A 14,530-nucleotide genomic window follows, 5' to 3' on the forward strand; every position below is an offset into this window, starting at 1 on the left:
CTCAAACATTTTCATGTTATAGCACATGAAGCCCCCCACAAATACAAATTTTACATTATGTTGTGCCCGGGGCCCCCATTAGAGAAGATTTGTGCTGTTACACATGCATAGGCCTACAGAATTCTACAACCGTACGGTACGTGCATGGACTCGGTCGTTTCTCTTTTATGTTCACTAATTGTTCAACCTCTTGAGAGCAAAATGAAACCAAATGGATTTGTTTTCATTTTATGCTCTTGAGAATTAAATTATATTGTTAAACATCTGCATTACTTAATTTACAAGATTCTAAATATTTAGACTAGAGAGTATGTAGCAGAATTGTTAATTTGATCAACGTTTGTTCTAATCGTGCTACATCAATACAGCATGCAATTGCACAAACTATTTGTAGGTTTTGGGTCTGAGAGGCTAAATGTCATCAAATGGTGGTCCGTGGCTGAAATGCTGAAAGGGCCTTGATGTGAAAATAAAGTCATTCTACATGACGTTATATCTAGCTGGTGAAATAATAGCAGCAGCTGTTCATTTAGCTGCAAACCCCTGTAACCATCCCAAGGTCCCCATATATCCCACTTTGAGTCAGAATCACTGCTATAAGGTAACACTATTTATATCAAATGCATTTAACATAATTTAGACTAAAAATTATGTTAAATGCATTTAATATAAATATACATTTTAGAGAGTGTCTTGCTCAAGGGCACTTTGACGACAGTTCCCAACTGCTCTGTGGAACTGAAAGTCTAACCATGTCAACAGTGTTTCTCAAATTTCGTACCCTGATCCCCATACTTTAGGCTGCGTACTCCAAAAAGTTTCAAAGTTTTATTTTTTGTTTATTATTGTTTCATTGGCTATGAACAATTTATCATGCATTCAAAAAATCTTTTACATGCAACAGATTTTTGAAATTGCCAATTACTGCAGACAACCCACTACAGATTCACACTTTATTATTCTTCTTATCTCATGCTTGTTTGGTGTAATGAAGCTGCCCTCAAGCTGCCCTACATACTGTACACAGCATGTATTTGCAGTGCACTAAGTCCATATACTCCTGGAGAAGATCATTACAACTACAAGACTTTAATTTCATGTCATTATCACGACGATTATCTTGGTAGGTAAACAACAGGTATTTGTCATCAAACAACTGCTATAGCAATGGCCAGTTTATGGAAATGTAGCATATTTGGTTTGAAATGTAACAAGATTCCTCAGAGCAGGAGGACTTAATTAAGCCGGAAATAGTGTGTGTGTGTCCTCACAAAGATTGTGTGTGTGTGTGTGTGTGTGTGTGTGTGTGTGTGTGTGTGTGTGTGTGTGTGTGTGTGTGTGTGTGTGTGTGTGTGTGTTTGTTCTTATTCAGCATATACAACCTGTCTTCACTTGTACTGTAGTGTAGCAAGTTGTCTTGGCTTAGCTCTGGTCCATAATGCAATGGCAGCAAGGGCATTAGCCTGCCCTAGGGCTATGGATCAGAGCTAGTCTTTCCTTATGAAATATAGGTCTATAGCCTATGCGTGAATTATGTCCTACACACCTGTCATGAACACATTTATTGTGTGCAAAAACATGTTTGGTCTGTTTTAATAATTTCAGTCAGCTAATATACAAACAGGAGAATACCCCTACCATATTTGGTTATTGTTGTTTGTTTATCACAAGGTCAATGTCAAGTTTATTTGTCCCCAGATTGGCTTTTTGTGTTACAGCAAGTTTAAAAACACAAAAACATGGGACTCGTCTCTGGCGGCGATGAGTCGGCCTGCTACAGGGGGGAGGTGAGTGACCAGCCACCTTCACATTTTGCAGCTTCACATTTTGCAGCTTTTTTAAGCAGCGCAATTGTACTCCCACAACTTTCTCTTGTTATATTTTCAAAATCCTTTTATTCAATTTATTTTATATACCCCAGGGGGAGTCAGATATTATGTTTCTTCAGACAGAAAGGATTGAACATCACAGTAAACCATGGAAATAAAACAAAAAAATGAATTGAGAAATAAAATACAACTGCAATTTAGCTGTGTGATCCCCCGCCCAAGGTTATAGCAGAAAACAAGATTACTGTACCAACAGATAATGGAACATTTGATTACAGACTATATACAAGACGCGCAAACGCGGGAAGCGAACGCAGCTCATACATATTTGGGTTTTTTTAAGATTTATTTTTAAGTTTTTTTTTTTTTAAGTTAAGTTATTTTTAAGTTAAGTTTTTAACTTAGCCATAACCATATAAGGAGTCCCCAAAGCAGCTATACGTCCAAATATGGAGTGTGTTGCATCAATCACAAACAAATCACTCAGCTCCATATATGGGCACAAAGGGGGGACACACGGACACACAGACACACAGACAGACAGACATGATCTGCTAGGTCTCATAGTAAGTGCTCACACTGCGTTCGCAAAAATCTCTATAAAATCAAATCCATCAGTATGGTTGATCTGAAAAATATAAGACTATATTTGAGGAACACACACAAAAGGAAATGATCATGCACTGTTCTATCTTCCTTTGAATGTCTTCAAAGGACTGCTCCTGCGTTGCTAAATTGTGCCATCGGCCCGTTGGCATTACTATAAAGGATAGTGGTGGGTTGTGGAAACACTGTTTTGTTCACTGCAGTACAGTGAGCGGGTCTCACTTCCTGTACATTCTTCACTGCTGCTACAGTATGTACTGTATGTTTGCATAATGACAGAGGCTTTAGCCTTAGTTAAATACACCCTTGCTCTATATGTTGCACAGTACCAGTCATCACTCCTGAAAAAAAAGAAATCAACCAAACCATTTGCTCTCTGTTTAGTCCAGGGCTAATGTTATTCTAGGCCTAGAAATGTTATGCAGGAAGTTACAAATTGTTTTGAAAATGTCATGGTGGAAATATTTTAATTTATTTGTTTTTTTTCCATAAATGGTCAAGTTCTTAGTGTGAACATGGACTGCTTGTAGGCTAAATCAGTGGTTTTCAACCAGTGGTCCGGTGACCACCAGTGGTCCTTGGGGAGGTTCCAGGTAGTAAGGGTCCATTTGGTTTCATTTCACATCTGTATTACTTAATGTACAAGTAGTCTACAGCTCTATACACAATTACAGAATGTAATTAAGAATTGTTATTTTGCCTGTTATCTCTCAGCTAATGGTACCAACATCAATACAGCATGGATATCCATCCATCTTCAACCGCTTATCCGTAGTCGGGTTGCGGGGGCAACAGCTCCACCAGAGAGCTCCAGACTTCCCTCTTCAGAGCAACATTAGTGACTTCCTCCTGGGGACCCCCGAGACGTGTTTCCTCCCAGTGGGACATAACCAGGGAGACGCCCGAGAGGCATCATAACTAGATGTCACCTAAGCTGGCTCCTTTCCTAATTCCCTACCCAGACTGCACAATCCACCGCATGGATACAGCATGGATAGTGGACAAAATATTATACAACGACAACAAAATATTCTTTAGTTTTGCGTCTGAGAGGCTAAATCTCATCAGGTCCGTGGCTCAAATTCAAATAAATAATGGGCCTTGATATGAAAATGGTCGAAAACCACTGGGCTACATGTAATTATATCCACAGGAATCACAGAAGTAATTACATATTTTTGAATGTTGCCGTTACCAAAACATGGACAAAGAAAAGGAATGCAGCATTTGAAGTTTAAAATAAATTTTAAACAAAGACATTGACACATATTTGTGTCATATTGTGGGCAATAACACTTGTGATTTGATAGAGAAAATTGCACAATAAAACTGTAGTTCTGTTGCCAGGGGCACATTTGCTGCTATAGGCAGACATCTCATAAGGTGTACAAACAGACCGTCCAGAAGGCCACTTCTCTCCTCTATCACAGAGCCATGTCTTCAATGTTGTTTCCATGGACACGGGATGAAGGGCCCGATAACAGCGGATGGACAAAAACCTCCTTAATAGAAACACAGTTGCGAGCTAGCGATCAAACGTTGGCCCAAGCACACCTCTCAGCCCACAATAGGTTGATAATTAGGCACATCTGCTCCACCATTAATTAAAAAGCAACTGGATGTTTGAAGGGCACTCTTGTTCATCACCAGTTCTCTTTTTGCAAATGCCTGTGGGGTATTCTTTTTTCCTTTAAAAGCTACAAATGCACTGCTTCACCTTTTGCCACTGTGTAATAAAGATAATGGCTTGTGTAGGGGATGCACACTGATAGAAAGAGAATAATATACTGTTATTGTTATGAATAGTTGTGTTAGTTAGCACAAGAAAACAGGCCATATAATCAGCAGTTGGGGTCTATCAATTTTATTCTCATATTTTCCATTTTATTACTATTGTTGAATTATATATCTCACCCACCTTATTTACACATGTAAATAAGGTAAACGTGATGTGCCAATACATTTGAAGTTTACGTATTGCTATTGCTTTTTTCAAATAAAATGCCCATTTATAATGTGCAGTAATGCTGTTTTGTCTCAATGCTTATTGCTTAATGTAAAGCACATTGAATTGCCTTGTTGAAATGTGCTATACACACAAACTTTTCTCCTTAATTTATAAATCTACCCAGAGTGTAACTGACAATCCCACTGCAGTAAAAAGTCTAGGATAGCAGAGCAGGTCCATGGTGGTGTGGTGGTTTTCAGTGACTAATGATGAAATATCACACGACACTTCCTAGGGGGGAGAGAAAGGAATAAAGACTGACTCAGTGTGAGCCTGATTGGATGTCAAGTACAGGCTTGACTTGAAAGGTCAACAACAGTAGACTCAGCAGGAGGGCCTCAGACACTACTGTCCCCTCACAGCAGGACATGACATGAGCACTGTTCTCAATTATTCCCTCTCCCACACCTGCTACGCATCCGCTCAAGCTCACAAACACAATATCTCACTAGTCATGCAGGGATTTAGACCACCCAAGTTGGAATCCTGGATTGTAGCTCAATAGGTCCAATACATTTATTTGGAAGTACACAAACTCAGCATTTAGGTTTATATAAAGAAAGGTTTGTCAAGGTTCAACAACTGTATTTGCAAATCCACGGCTTTTGTACCGAGACGACATTTTGGCAGATCGATAATTAATTGCCGTTAGACGATATAACCAATGTCTATATGCTCTCATTCTGTATTAATTATTGTGCAGTCTAAAAGAAAAAGGCTTATACACTGAATTTGAAAAAAAGCAATGCTCCTTTATTCCAAACTAGGGATGCACAATTGAAATGTTGACCCATAACACTAACACTGATTGCAGCCTTTGTCGCAAAAGGCCTTTTAATTTATCTTGCAACATAATGTTGAAAGAAAACTGCTAAATCATTTTGACTTGATAGATTTCATTTTAAGGCCAAATTGGCCGATACCGATGTGAAGACCGATTAATTGCCCATCCCTACTTTAGCTCAAAGTGACTAATTCGTTTGACATTCAATTTCTAATCAGTTCTACTTCTCCATAATGACCCATCAGAACAGCACAAAACAAATCGAACTATATTCCAAACAGTAATCTTTATTAACCTTTTACAAAATGTGAATTACATATAAACACATATTTACAAGAACATTCCAGAGCTTACAACTGCATATTTAAGAGCTTACAACTGCACATTAAGAGCTTACAACCGCTCAACATTTAAGAGCTTACAACTGCTCAAGACATTCATTCACATTTCACAGCTTGTCATGTTGCATTGAGTCTGTCCTTGGATGGAGTCTTGGAGACAAAGAACTAGAAGGGATCTCAGATTCACTGGCTGCAAGAAAAACCGCAGCAAGAATAGCAAGAACTTATTAATGACGACGGGCCGAGAGGCACCACTTAAGAATGTGTAAATGGTTTCGCTTGATTTAATGTTCCAGGACAGTTGCTGCATCTGCACTTGCATACAGAATAGTACATCATAACAGACTACAGTGGTTGAGAGTGAGACCCACTGAGGCACAATTGCCATTACATAGATACCATTTCTACAGCAGTGAAATCTAGGAACACTCCAGCAGCCTTGTTTATGGGTTTAGGGATCTACTTGTAGTATACTTTAAAAGCAGTAGAATAAATATGATAAGGTTCATACCTCTCCACCTCCATCTTGTTGGCACTAGAAGCCACAGCATCTCCGTTAGTGTGAGGCTTCTCCTGTTCTCCATTGGTGTGGACCTTCTCATCCTCACTCTGCTTCACCTTTTTGGCCAATCCCTCCTTCACTGGACTCTCCTCCTCAGGCTTCCTCTGAAAACATATGGGTTCAGTCAAAACGTGAGATTTGTATGGTGCAACATTGTAGAAGCCATGTACTCATTTGTCACAGAAAGTTTTGCATAGTCACTTACTCAGGCTTGAACAGTAAATATATTTTATAGGGGAGTCACTCTGAAACGGACAGAGTCCTTTTGATTCGAACGGTTCCCGAATATAGTTTCCTCACTGGCCATGATTCACATTGGCCGAGATTTAACAGCACACCCGGGTACACTTCATTCTACTTATGTGCCTCAGAGGGGCACTGTGGACTATGGGGCTTTGGGAGACAGAAAATGTCATTGCGCTGATGGTCTTAAACAGCAACGGTCTCTCGTTTGCATCACGTACATATCCTTGGTATGTTAACAGTGACGTCACTGACTAAACCTTGGTATGTTTGTCATAGCTGCATGCGTTTGTTTTCCACGGCTCGTGCTGTGCTACTCAAACACTAGCGGATTATCAATCATTCTTTGTCAACAGTCAAGTAGAACTACAACCAAGGTAAAATAATGTGTCATCATAAAAATATATAAATGATTATAGTCCACTTCCTCCTTTTAGTACGGATGGCTTTCACATTGCAGCAATCCGTATCCGAGACTTGATTGAGATACCGGGTACGGTTGGGCAATCAGTTCTCGGAACGGGAACGGTATGCATAATTCACACTACCACGACCATAGTGTGAATCCCCTATTAAGTACGGTAGCTCTGTTCCATAGAGTTAGGAGTTCTCCTAAACAGTTATTTTAGAGCCGTTGTACACATCACGGTAGAGCAGCCTGGTCTAATAATAAAATACACTTTGCTACTCACCAAAACAAAGCCTACTTTCTGGGAACACTCAACCCCCCCCCCCCCCCCCCCCCAAGTAGTTTGTCATGAGGTTTGATTTGACTTAATACTCATTCCCTCACCTTCTTTCTGACAAGGTGGGAGATGTTAGACACAGGAGTCTTAGAAGCCTCTTCTTTAGCAGAAGTGACTTTAGCGGGTGACTTCAGAGAAATCTGGAGGATACACATTGAAATTGTCAGAGAAACTTGAAAAAAGAAAAAACCATAGACAAATACATCTATTCAGTTTCAGCTGTAAATCCTACAGTAACTTTAATGGACTGTTTTATCTCCAATTGAATTAAAACATTACAAAATGTACCAGAAAACTGTACAGTCATTGCTAGCTAAACATTGTGGTTAAGTCATGGATGCTTATACTTAAGCTTCCTAACTAAGTCTACCTGGAAATGTCTTTTATAAACAAAGTCTTTAATTGAGTACTGGTAGCATGCCTGGGTTAATTTCCAGGTTATGGCCTTGTTTACTTTGTTTTAAACAGCAGCACCATTAAGGTTGCTGTTAATTAGTGAACCACTGAGGAGGACCAAGACGGAAAGCAATAATCTCAATTTAGAGTTTGTAGTAGACTGGTCTTTGTTTATGTACAATATTACTAAACATCTTCAAACTTTTCATCCCTGCAGCATGAATAACCAGTCTCCAAACAGTGAGGCTTACTGTGGAAGCTGGAGAGTCCATGCCATTTCGTCCGATGGTAGCTGAAACGGTGGGGCCACCGTTCTGAAAAAGCAAGAATTTTCATAACTGTATTGCTTGCCACACTAGCCTGGAACTCACCTATGCTTTGTGAGTGGTGCAACCACTCCTACAACCAGCAGTGTCCGTGTACCTGTATCAGTGAGCACGAGTATGTGACTTATTAATACCAGTAGGGGGCACCAGAAACAGAGAGAGGGGTAGTGCTGCGTCTGCTAGAGAGAGAGGGGGGATTGCACCACTCAGTTCACACATGTGATTTTTATGGCATAGGCAGCTGCAGGATCCGCCAAACTATGGGCAGCTGCGTGACATGAGACTAATTACTTAGAGTGACAGAGAGAGGAGTGTGTGTACCATAGACTGTAAAAAAAAAAAAAAAAAAGTGTGTACATGTGTACGTGTGTGTCAATTTAACAAAGGTGCAGACGATCAGAAATCAGCAGAGAGTAAGCGATGTTTGCGCTACTCTATGCCGAATTGAAGTGGACTCGGACAGACTTTTTTTTTCTCCCTGGAAATAAAAACGTCTGGGTTTCCGAGGCTATTGCCACACTGACTTTCAATTAAACAACCGCCCCTACTTGAATCTGGGCCACATGGCTGAACCTCACTAGTAGCCGTAGTGCTGAAACTATTGATTATTCTATCAATACAATACATTTCTAGACAGAAAATCTACAAACTCTTGAGTTTGAACAGATATTTGAACCACTTCCCTCCACCCCACATTTCTTTGAATTCCATTTCTTTGCCGATAATGACATGCCCATAGATAGTAGGTATATAGATTAATTGCGAACGCAGTGAGCACTTATAAATTCGATAGTATTGTTAAGATAAATCGTTGTACCTCTTTCTCAGCCTGTGCAGCATCCTCCACCTTTTCCCGGATCTCTGGCAGCAGCACCTGTAACTCCTCCATCTCCTTCCTCTCCTCTGGCAAAGCCTCAGGACCCTCTGCTTTGTCCAGTATCTCCTTCAGTTTGGCTTGGGACAGAAAAGATGGAGTTTAAGGATAAGCTGTCCACACTGACAAGAGACAACTGCAAAGTGGCTCAACGTACTGGGAAAGCCTTCACTTTAAATGGTATCGACATACAGTTACAGTACAACTCATCACTGTCATGTAGCAATTAATGTTCTGGTTTTCAGACAGTCAATACTTTTGGTACAAATGCAGAAAGTCTCCTTCCTGCTACTAGATGAAGAATGTCCGTTTTCTTCCTGGTGCTAGACTCTAAATGTCAGTCTGCTTCCTGCTACTAGGTTACAAGCAGTCAAACCTGTCACTTATATCTAACTCTACTTTTGTAAAGATCCATGGAAGCAGACATAGGACATTTTTATTCCATGCTTAATGCATTTAGAAAAATGTACCGTAAGTATTATTTGCTTACCCAGCCTGCTGTTAATGACCGAGATGGAGCTGTTGAACTGCTCGATGGCCTGGTTGTATTGGAAGAGGCAGTCATGAGTCAATCCCACTTGGTAGTGAGTCTCAGCCAGAAGACGGCAGTCAGCATCCAGGTGCTTCAACTGGATCTTCAGGCACTCCTGAAAGTCCTCCAAGGCCTGAGTGTAGTTCCCTAAGAAATTCATATTCCCATCAAACAAGGCAATCCTTTGTTAACAGTTGCACAATAATGTACCCGTGATGCCAGGTTGAAAGTGGTCAACTAATTTATGACAATTATATTAATAAAGGAAAAAAAAAGATATCCATTAGTGCCTGCTCTCAGTATACCTGATTCGGACGAGACTTCACCCAACTTCAGGTAAGATTGAGCTGCCATGAGTTGATCCTCCTTGCTTTCCTTCCTAGAAATGCAGGGACAAATGAACATTATAAAACATGTGTAATTTAGCATTTTGTTTAGACCGATCAGAAGTTTCAAATAAATTGGATACCAGGTAATCAAACCCAATACATTGTACCCTTTGCATTCTGCCTATTCAACCATTTATCGTCGTAGACTAGGGTTCATGCTTGCTCTGATCTCTCATGTTAAGTCATTCAGAGTCTGGATACCCGCTAGATGCCTAAATTGTAAAAACACATTCCCGAGTTACGGCTAATCACACCTTTTATAGATGACTTTAGCCACCTCCAGCATCTCCCACGCCAGCTGCAGGTTGCCAACCTCCTCATCGTCGTCACTGCCCTGAAGACGGTGAAAGATGAATGACGTGCAACTCAAAGCCATGTCATTTTGGAGGATACTCGAGTTGATTGGATGAGTACCTTATCAGCTGTAGCGTCTCCTTCATCCCCTTGTCCTTCTGCATCACCTTCCATCTCTACGTCATCATCATCTTCTCCCCCCTCTTCCTCATCTGCCCAAATTTCCCAGAGGGAAAAATTGAGTATATGCAAATGTTTTAAAAACATGCACATCAGTAGAAAATATTTTGTGCATGGTCCAGTAAAAATTTAGATAATCAAAGACACAGACCGAGTAGACAATGGTACCGCATTAGTGAGAACAAATGGCAATTATATGAATGTACCGGTAAGTCAACCTTAAAACAATATATACTACCAATTATTAGCCTTCCGCATTAACACAGCTCTCAGGACTGAGCCATAATATAATTCACCAGAAGTTTCAATGTTTGCCAAGATTAGAATTGAAAATAACCTTTCATTTCCTCTGACGGTTCCTCTTCTTCATCGGTTGACTCCTTCGGAACTTTGGCGGTCTCCTCTTTGCATTCTTTTTCATCAGCAACCTTCTCTTTTTCTAGGTCACCTTTCTTCCCCTTTGCCACACCAACTTTCTCTTCTTCACCTTCCTCCATTTTTTCTTCCTCCCCTTTCTTCTCTTCCTTCATTTTCTTTTCGTCACCTTCCTTCACTTCTTGTTTGTCCCCTTTCTTAATCTCGTCACCTTCCTTCACTTCTTGTTTGTCCCCTTTCTTAATCTCGTCACCTTCCTTCACTTCTTGTTTGTCCCCTTTCTTAATCTCGTCACCTTCCTTCACTTCTTGTTTGTCCCCTTTCTTAATCTCGTCACCTTCCTTCACTTCTTGTTTGTCCCCTTTCTTAATCTCGTCACCTTCCTTCACTTCTTGTTTGTCCCCTTTCTTAATCTCGTCCCCTTTCACTTCTTGTTTGTCCCCTTTCTTAATCTCGTCCCCTTTCACTTCTTGTTTGTCCCCTTTCTTAATCTCGTCCCCTTTCACTTCTTGTTTGTCCCCTTTCTTAATCTCGTCACCTTCCTTCACTTCTTGTTTGTCCCCTTTCTTAATCTCGTCACCTTCCTTCACTTTCTGTTCTTCGCCTTTCTTCACTTTTTCCTTGTCCACCTTCACTTTTTCTTCCTCACACTTCTTCTCAACATCAGTTTCTTCCTCCCCACCTGCCTTTACTTCATCTTCCCTCTTTTGTACAGCTTCTTCCATTTTTTCTTCAACTTCATCCCCTTTCTTTTTGTCACCCTCCGCATCACCACTTGTCTGGCCCTTGTCCTCTCCGCTGTCCTTAGCCGTTGTCGCATCGACAGCCAGTTTCTCCGAATTGCCACCGTTCTCCAGGTCCTTTTTCTTCTCTCCCTCCTTTTCTGCATCTGCGGTTTTATTCTCCTTCTCCGCCATGGCGTCGTAGACTTGAATCCTCAGCTCATCCCTGGTTTTCTCTGCAGAGATTTTTTTAATTAAAGAACACTGCAACAGTACAATTTGTATTTACACTTTCAGAGTCAAATATTTTACTGTATGGTTTGATGGTTCCTGCAGTAGCACACAAATAAAGCCTGATTTATGCAGTTTGTCGACACGTTGTGAGCTTGGCCACACAAGAGACCTCAAATCAGATATGTGGCAAGCTTAATTTGTATTCAAACATGAGTAACTGACCATGCCAAGACTGTAAATTATTCCTCACCGTCAATGTTTTCTGTACTCTCAATGTTTGAGTCTTTGCGTTCATCTTCCCCGTCCTCTTCCTCCTCAGGAACTCCCGTCAGAGCGTTACCCAGGACTGTGTTCTCCATTCTAGAAGAAGACCATGACAATGACCAAAGCAAACAACCCACAGAACTGGTTATTTTTTCCAAGTGCAAAGAAATCAAACACCAGGTGTGTGCAGATAGATTTTGACTGGGCACTTTTAGTTGATCTACTCTACCAGGCACAACAGCCATTTTGAAAACTACCTACATTTAAAAATGTGCCAGTAATTCTACAAAAACACTGGAAACTGTAGTGTGTGTGTATATATACACACAGTCCATTGTTTTGTGAACATGATAATTACATTTCTTCATAAATATGCCCACCTTGCTAGGTCCAGCAGACTTTTTCCACACAAGAAGAATGCCTCTCCACACTCATCTGCAGTGTCTCCATATGTTTTAGCACTTAAGAAACAGAAAATTTGACACACTTTAAATCATGAAACCTTTACCATTCCTACAACCTTTTTTTGTATACTGTAGCAACCTTCAACGTGAAACGGTTTAACAGTATTATTTTCTTTTAAGTTTAAGAGAACAGAGGCCTTTGCATTAAAACTAAATGATATTTACAGATACACAATCAAGTAAAAATGAAATACAATTCATTCAAAAATGGCTAGGTTTGTTTTCAGACGTTTCAAAGATTTCATAGAGCTAATCCGTTTAGGCAAGGAGTTTCATCATTTGGGAGAGCATTGTAGCATAAGTGAAGACAACTGCATCTCCCATTTTAAATGTAGGTCATATTTAAGCCCTTTCCCACGGTACTAGGTCATGACGTGATGAATGTAGGTCATATGAGGACGCGTTTAAAACTCACAGCAGACTGCAGGCTTCTTGCAGGGCATTGACAGCCTCCGGTACTTTTCCCATGACCAGGTGCTTCTTGCCAGCACCGATCAGCTTGTTTGCTTCTTCCATGTCGAGCTGAATGGGAATTGGGAGCACAGGTTATGATATATGATTTCAGTTTCACGACCGACGCTTTCTTTCACATGCCAACATGGCGTTTTCAGAATGTAAAAGTAACACATTTGAAGTTTTGTGTGTGTATATGTAACATGTTACTAAGATAACAAGCTACTGATCGAACAAGTGTTTACTTACCTAAGAGTAAGTTCAGTGTGCAGATAAATAATGATTAAAAGTTGAAGCGTTGTTCCTCTGATGTTTCTGCCCCACCGCTTCAGACAGTGCTCAGTGCTGTGCTCGTTTCAACTTGGCGCGTAATTATGTCATCTCCTCCGATCTGTTTCCGGGTGAATAAATCAGCGAGGGAGATGACCTTAAAGGTACAGTACATAACAGCTAGGGGAAAACAACATCAGGATAACTGTCTGTGAACAACAAAAACAGAAATCAAGAAGATAGACCGACAGACAGACAGTGCGTGTATCTGTCATAGAGTTAAATTGTGTGTGTGTGTGTGTGTGTGTGTGTGTGTGTGTGTGTGTGTGTGTGTGTGTGTGTGTGTGTGTGTGCTTGAACAGTGCTACTTGTCAACCAGTAGGTGTCCTCCTAATGGAAGAGTAGGGCCCATAGGCCGGTCAGACTGGTTAAAATGTGAAAGCTCCTGGTTGCAGCTTTCATTTTGAGTGGCCCTGAGGAAGGTGAGTTTGTAAAAAAGGAAAATAAAAAAGTGTCAACACTGACATAAGAAAAAGTGGTTCAATTGATTTTGTTAATACAAGTATTTATATAAAAAATGTATAGGCCTACTAGCAATTGTTAGCAATCCTAAATGTGTCTAGTAGCAAGTGAACTTCAGTGTTTAAGACAATCAAGTCTCAATTTGAATGTACTACATGTAGATACTAAACTCAACCACTGACTACCGGTATTTTAATGTTTAAAGCTACAGTCTGAAGTGAATAATCAATTTTAATGAATCTGTACAACTACAGTACAATTACAGATTAAGTTATAACATTAGTAGTAGAGGCACTCTTTCTTTGAGGAATTTCAACTTTTTCAAGTAGGACAGGTGGTTGACAATATCAAGTTATTTGAAGCATGGGCTATGGCACACACTGTATGGGACACTAGATGTGGCTGTGCTGTGCTTATTGTAATTTTGAAATATTTCTGCCAGGAGACATATGAAATCTACAGATTGTACTGTAGCTTTCAAGCTGCAAACACAGCATAAACAAAGTTAAATTGTCAATAAAACTGGTTGTAGCTCATCAGATTATGATTACCTGCTTGTTTCCCTGAAATCACAAAATTGTGATTCACACTGTTCCCTGCACATTAGGGTTGCTCTATTACACACTGGCACCACAAAGCAGTGATAAGGTTAAGACAATAGTCACAACAGCTAGATAAAATGTCCATTACACTGCCTCGTTAGGTCCAGTGACTGAATTCCTGCCTTATAGTTAGAGAAAATTTGCTAAATGTGTGACAAATCTACAAAAAAAAAAAAGCTTACCACTAGCTTTCTTCACAAATGTGTTCATAAAGGTGTCTACTATAACATACATTTGTTCCAACCCAACTCCCTTGGGAAGCTTTGTGACAGCTGCTGAAAGTTGAGGTACCATTAACAACCAATATAATTCCCAAAACTTCATTAAGTTTAAGTAGCATGTGACGTGTCAAACTAGGGGGGTTTCATGATGCTGAATCCATTCCAAGCATTAGTTTCGCACGAAAACACTCCTTGGGCTAAATTCGGCCATAGCCACTTGGCCCAAATGTGCTGCTGACCTCATCACATTTGTGATAACGGCTACGGCCATGTTTAGGCGAAGAAGTGTTTTT

At 40.2% G+C, this 14,530-nt stretch overlaps 1 protein-coding gene across 2 annotated transcripts; it reads right to left on the reverse strand.

The window, feature by feature from the left end:
• Window positions 1–5,532: 5,532 nt before the first annotated feature.
• LOC308325041 (nuclear autoantigenic sperm protein-like) lies at window positions 5,533–12,983 on the reverse strand. Of its 2 annotated transcripts, XM_080777421.1 has the most exons (15): window positions 12,872–12,983; window positions 12,585–12,691; window positions 12,086–12,166; window positions 11,692–11,801; window positions 11,115–11,443; window positions 10,448–10,868; window positions 10,051–10,142; window positions 9,891–9,970; window positions 9,553–9,626; window positions 9,206–9,394; window positions 8,659–8,795; window positions 7,767–7,829; window positions 7,167–7,259; window positions 6,080–6,234; window positions 5,533–5,758 (listed from the first exon to the last, which is right to left on the reverse strand). In XM_080777421.1, the coding sequence occupies exons 2-15, from the start codon at window positions 12,683–12,685 to the stop codon at window positions 5,752–5,754; spliced, it is 1,932 nt and encodes a 643-aa protein (XP_080633547.1). In that variant the 5' UTR covers window positions 12,686–12,691; window positions 12,872–12,983; the 3' UTR covers window positions 5,533–5,751. The 2 variants fall into 2 exon arrangements, with proteins under 2 accessions (XP_080633547.1, XP_080633546.1); XM_080777420.1 differs by having other exon boundaries at window positions 10,448–11,443.
• Window positions 12,984–14,530: the final 1,547 nt, after the last annotated feature.

The sequence above is a fragment of the Protomyctophum bolini genome, assembly GCF_963924005.1.
Source record: "Protomyctophum bolini genome assembly, chromosome: 12".
Classification (NCBI taxonomy): Eukaryota; Metazoa; Chordata; class Actinopteri; order Myctophiformes; family Myctophidae; genus Protomyctophum; species Protomyctophum bolini.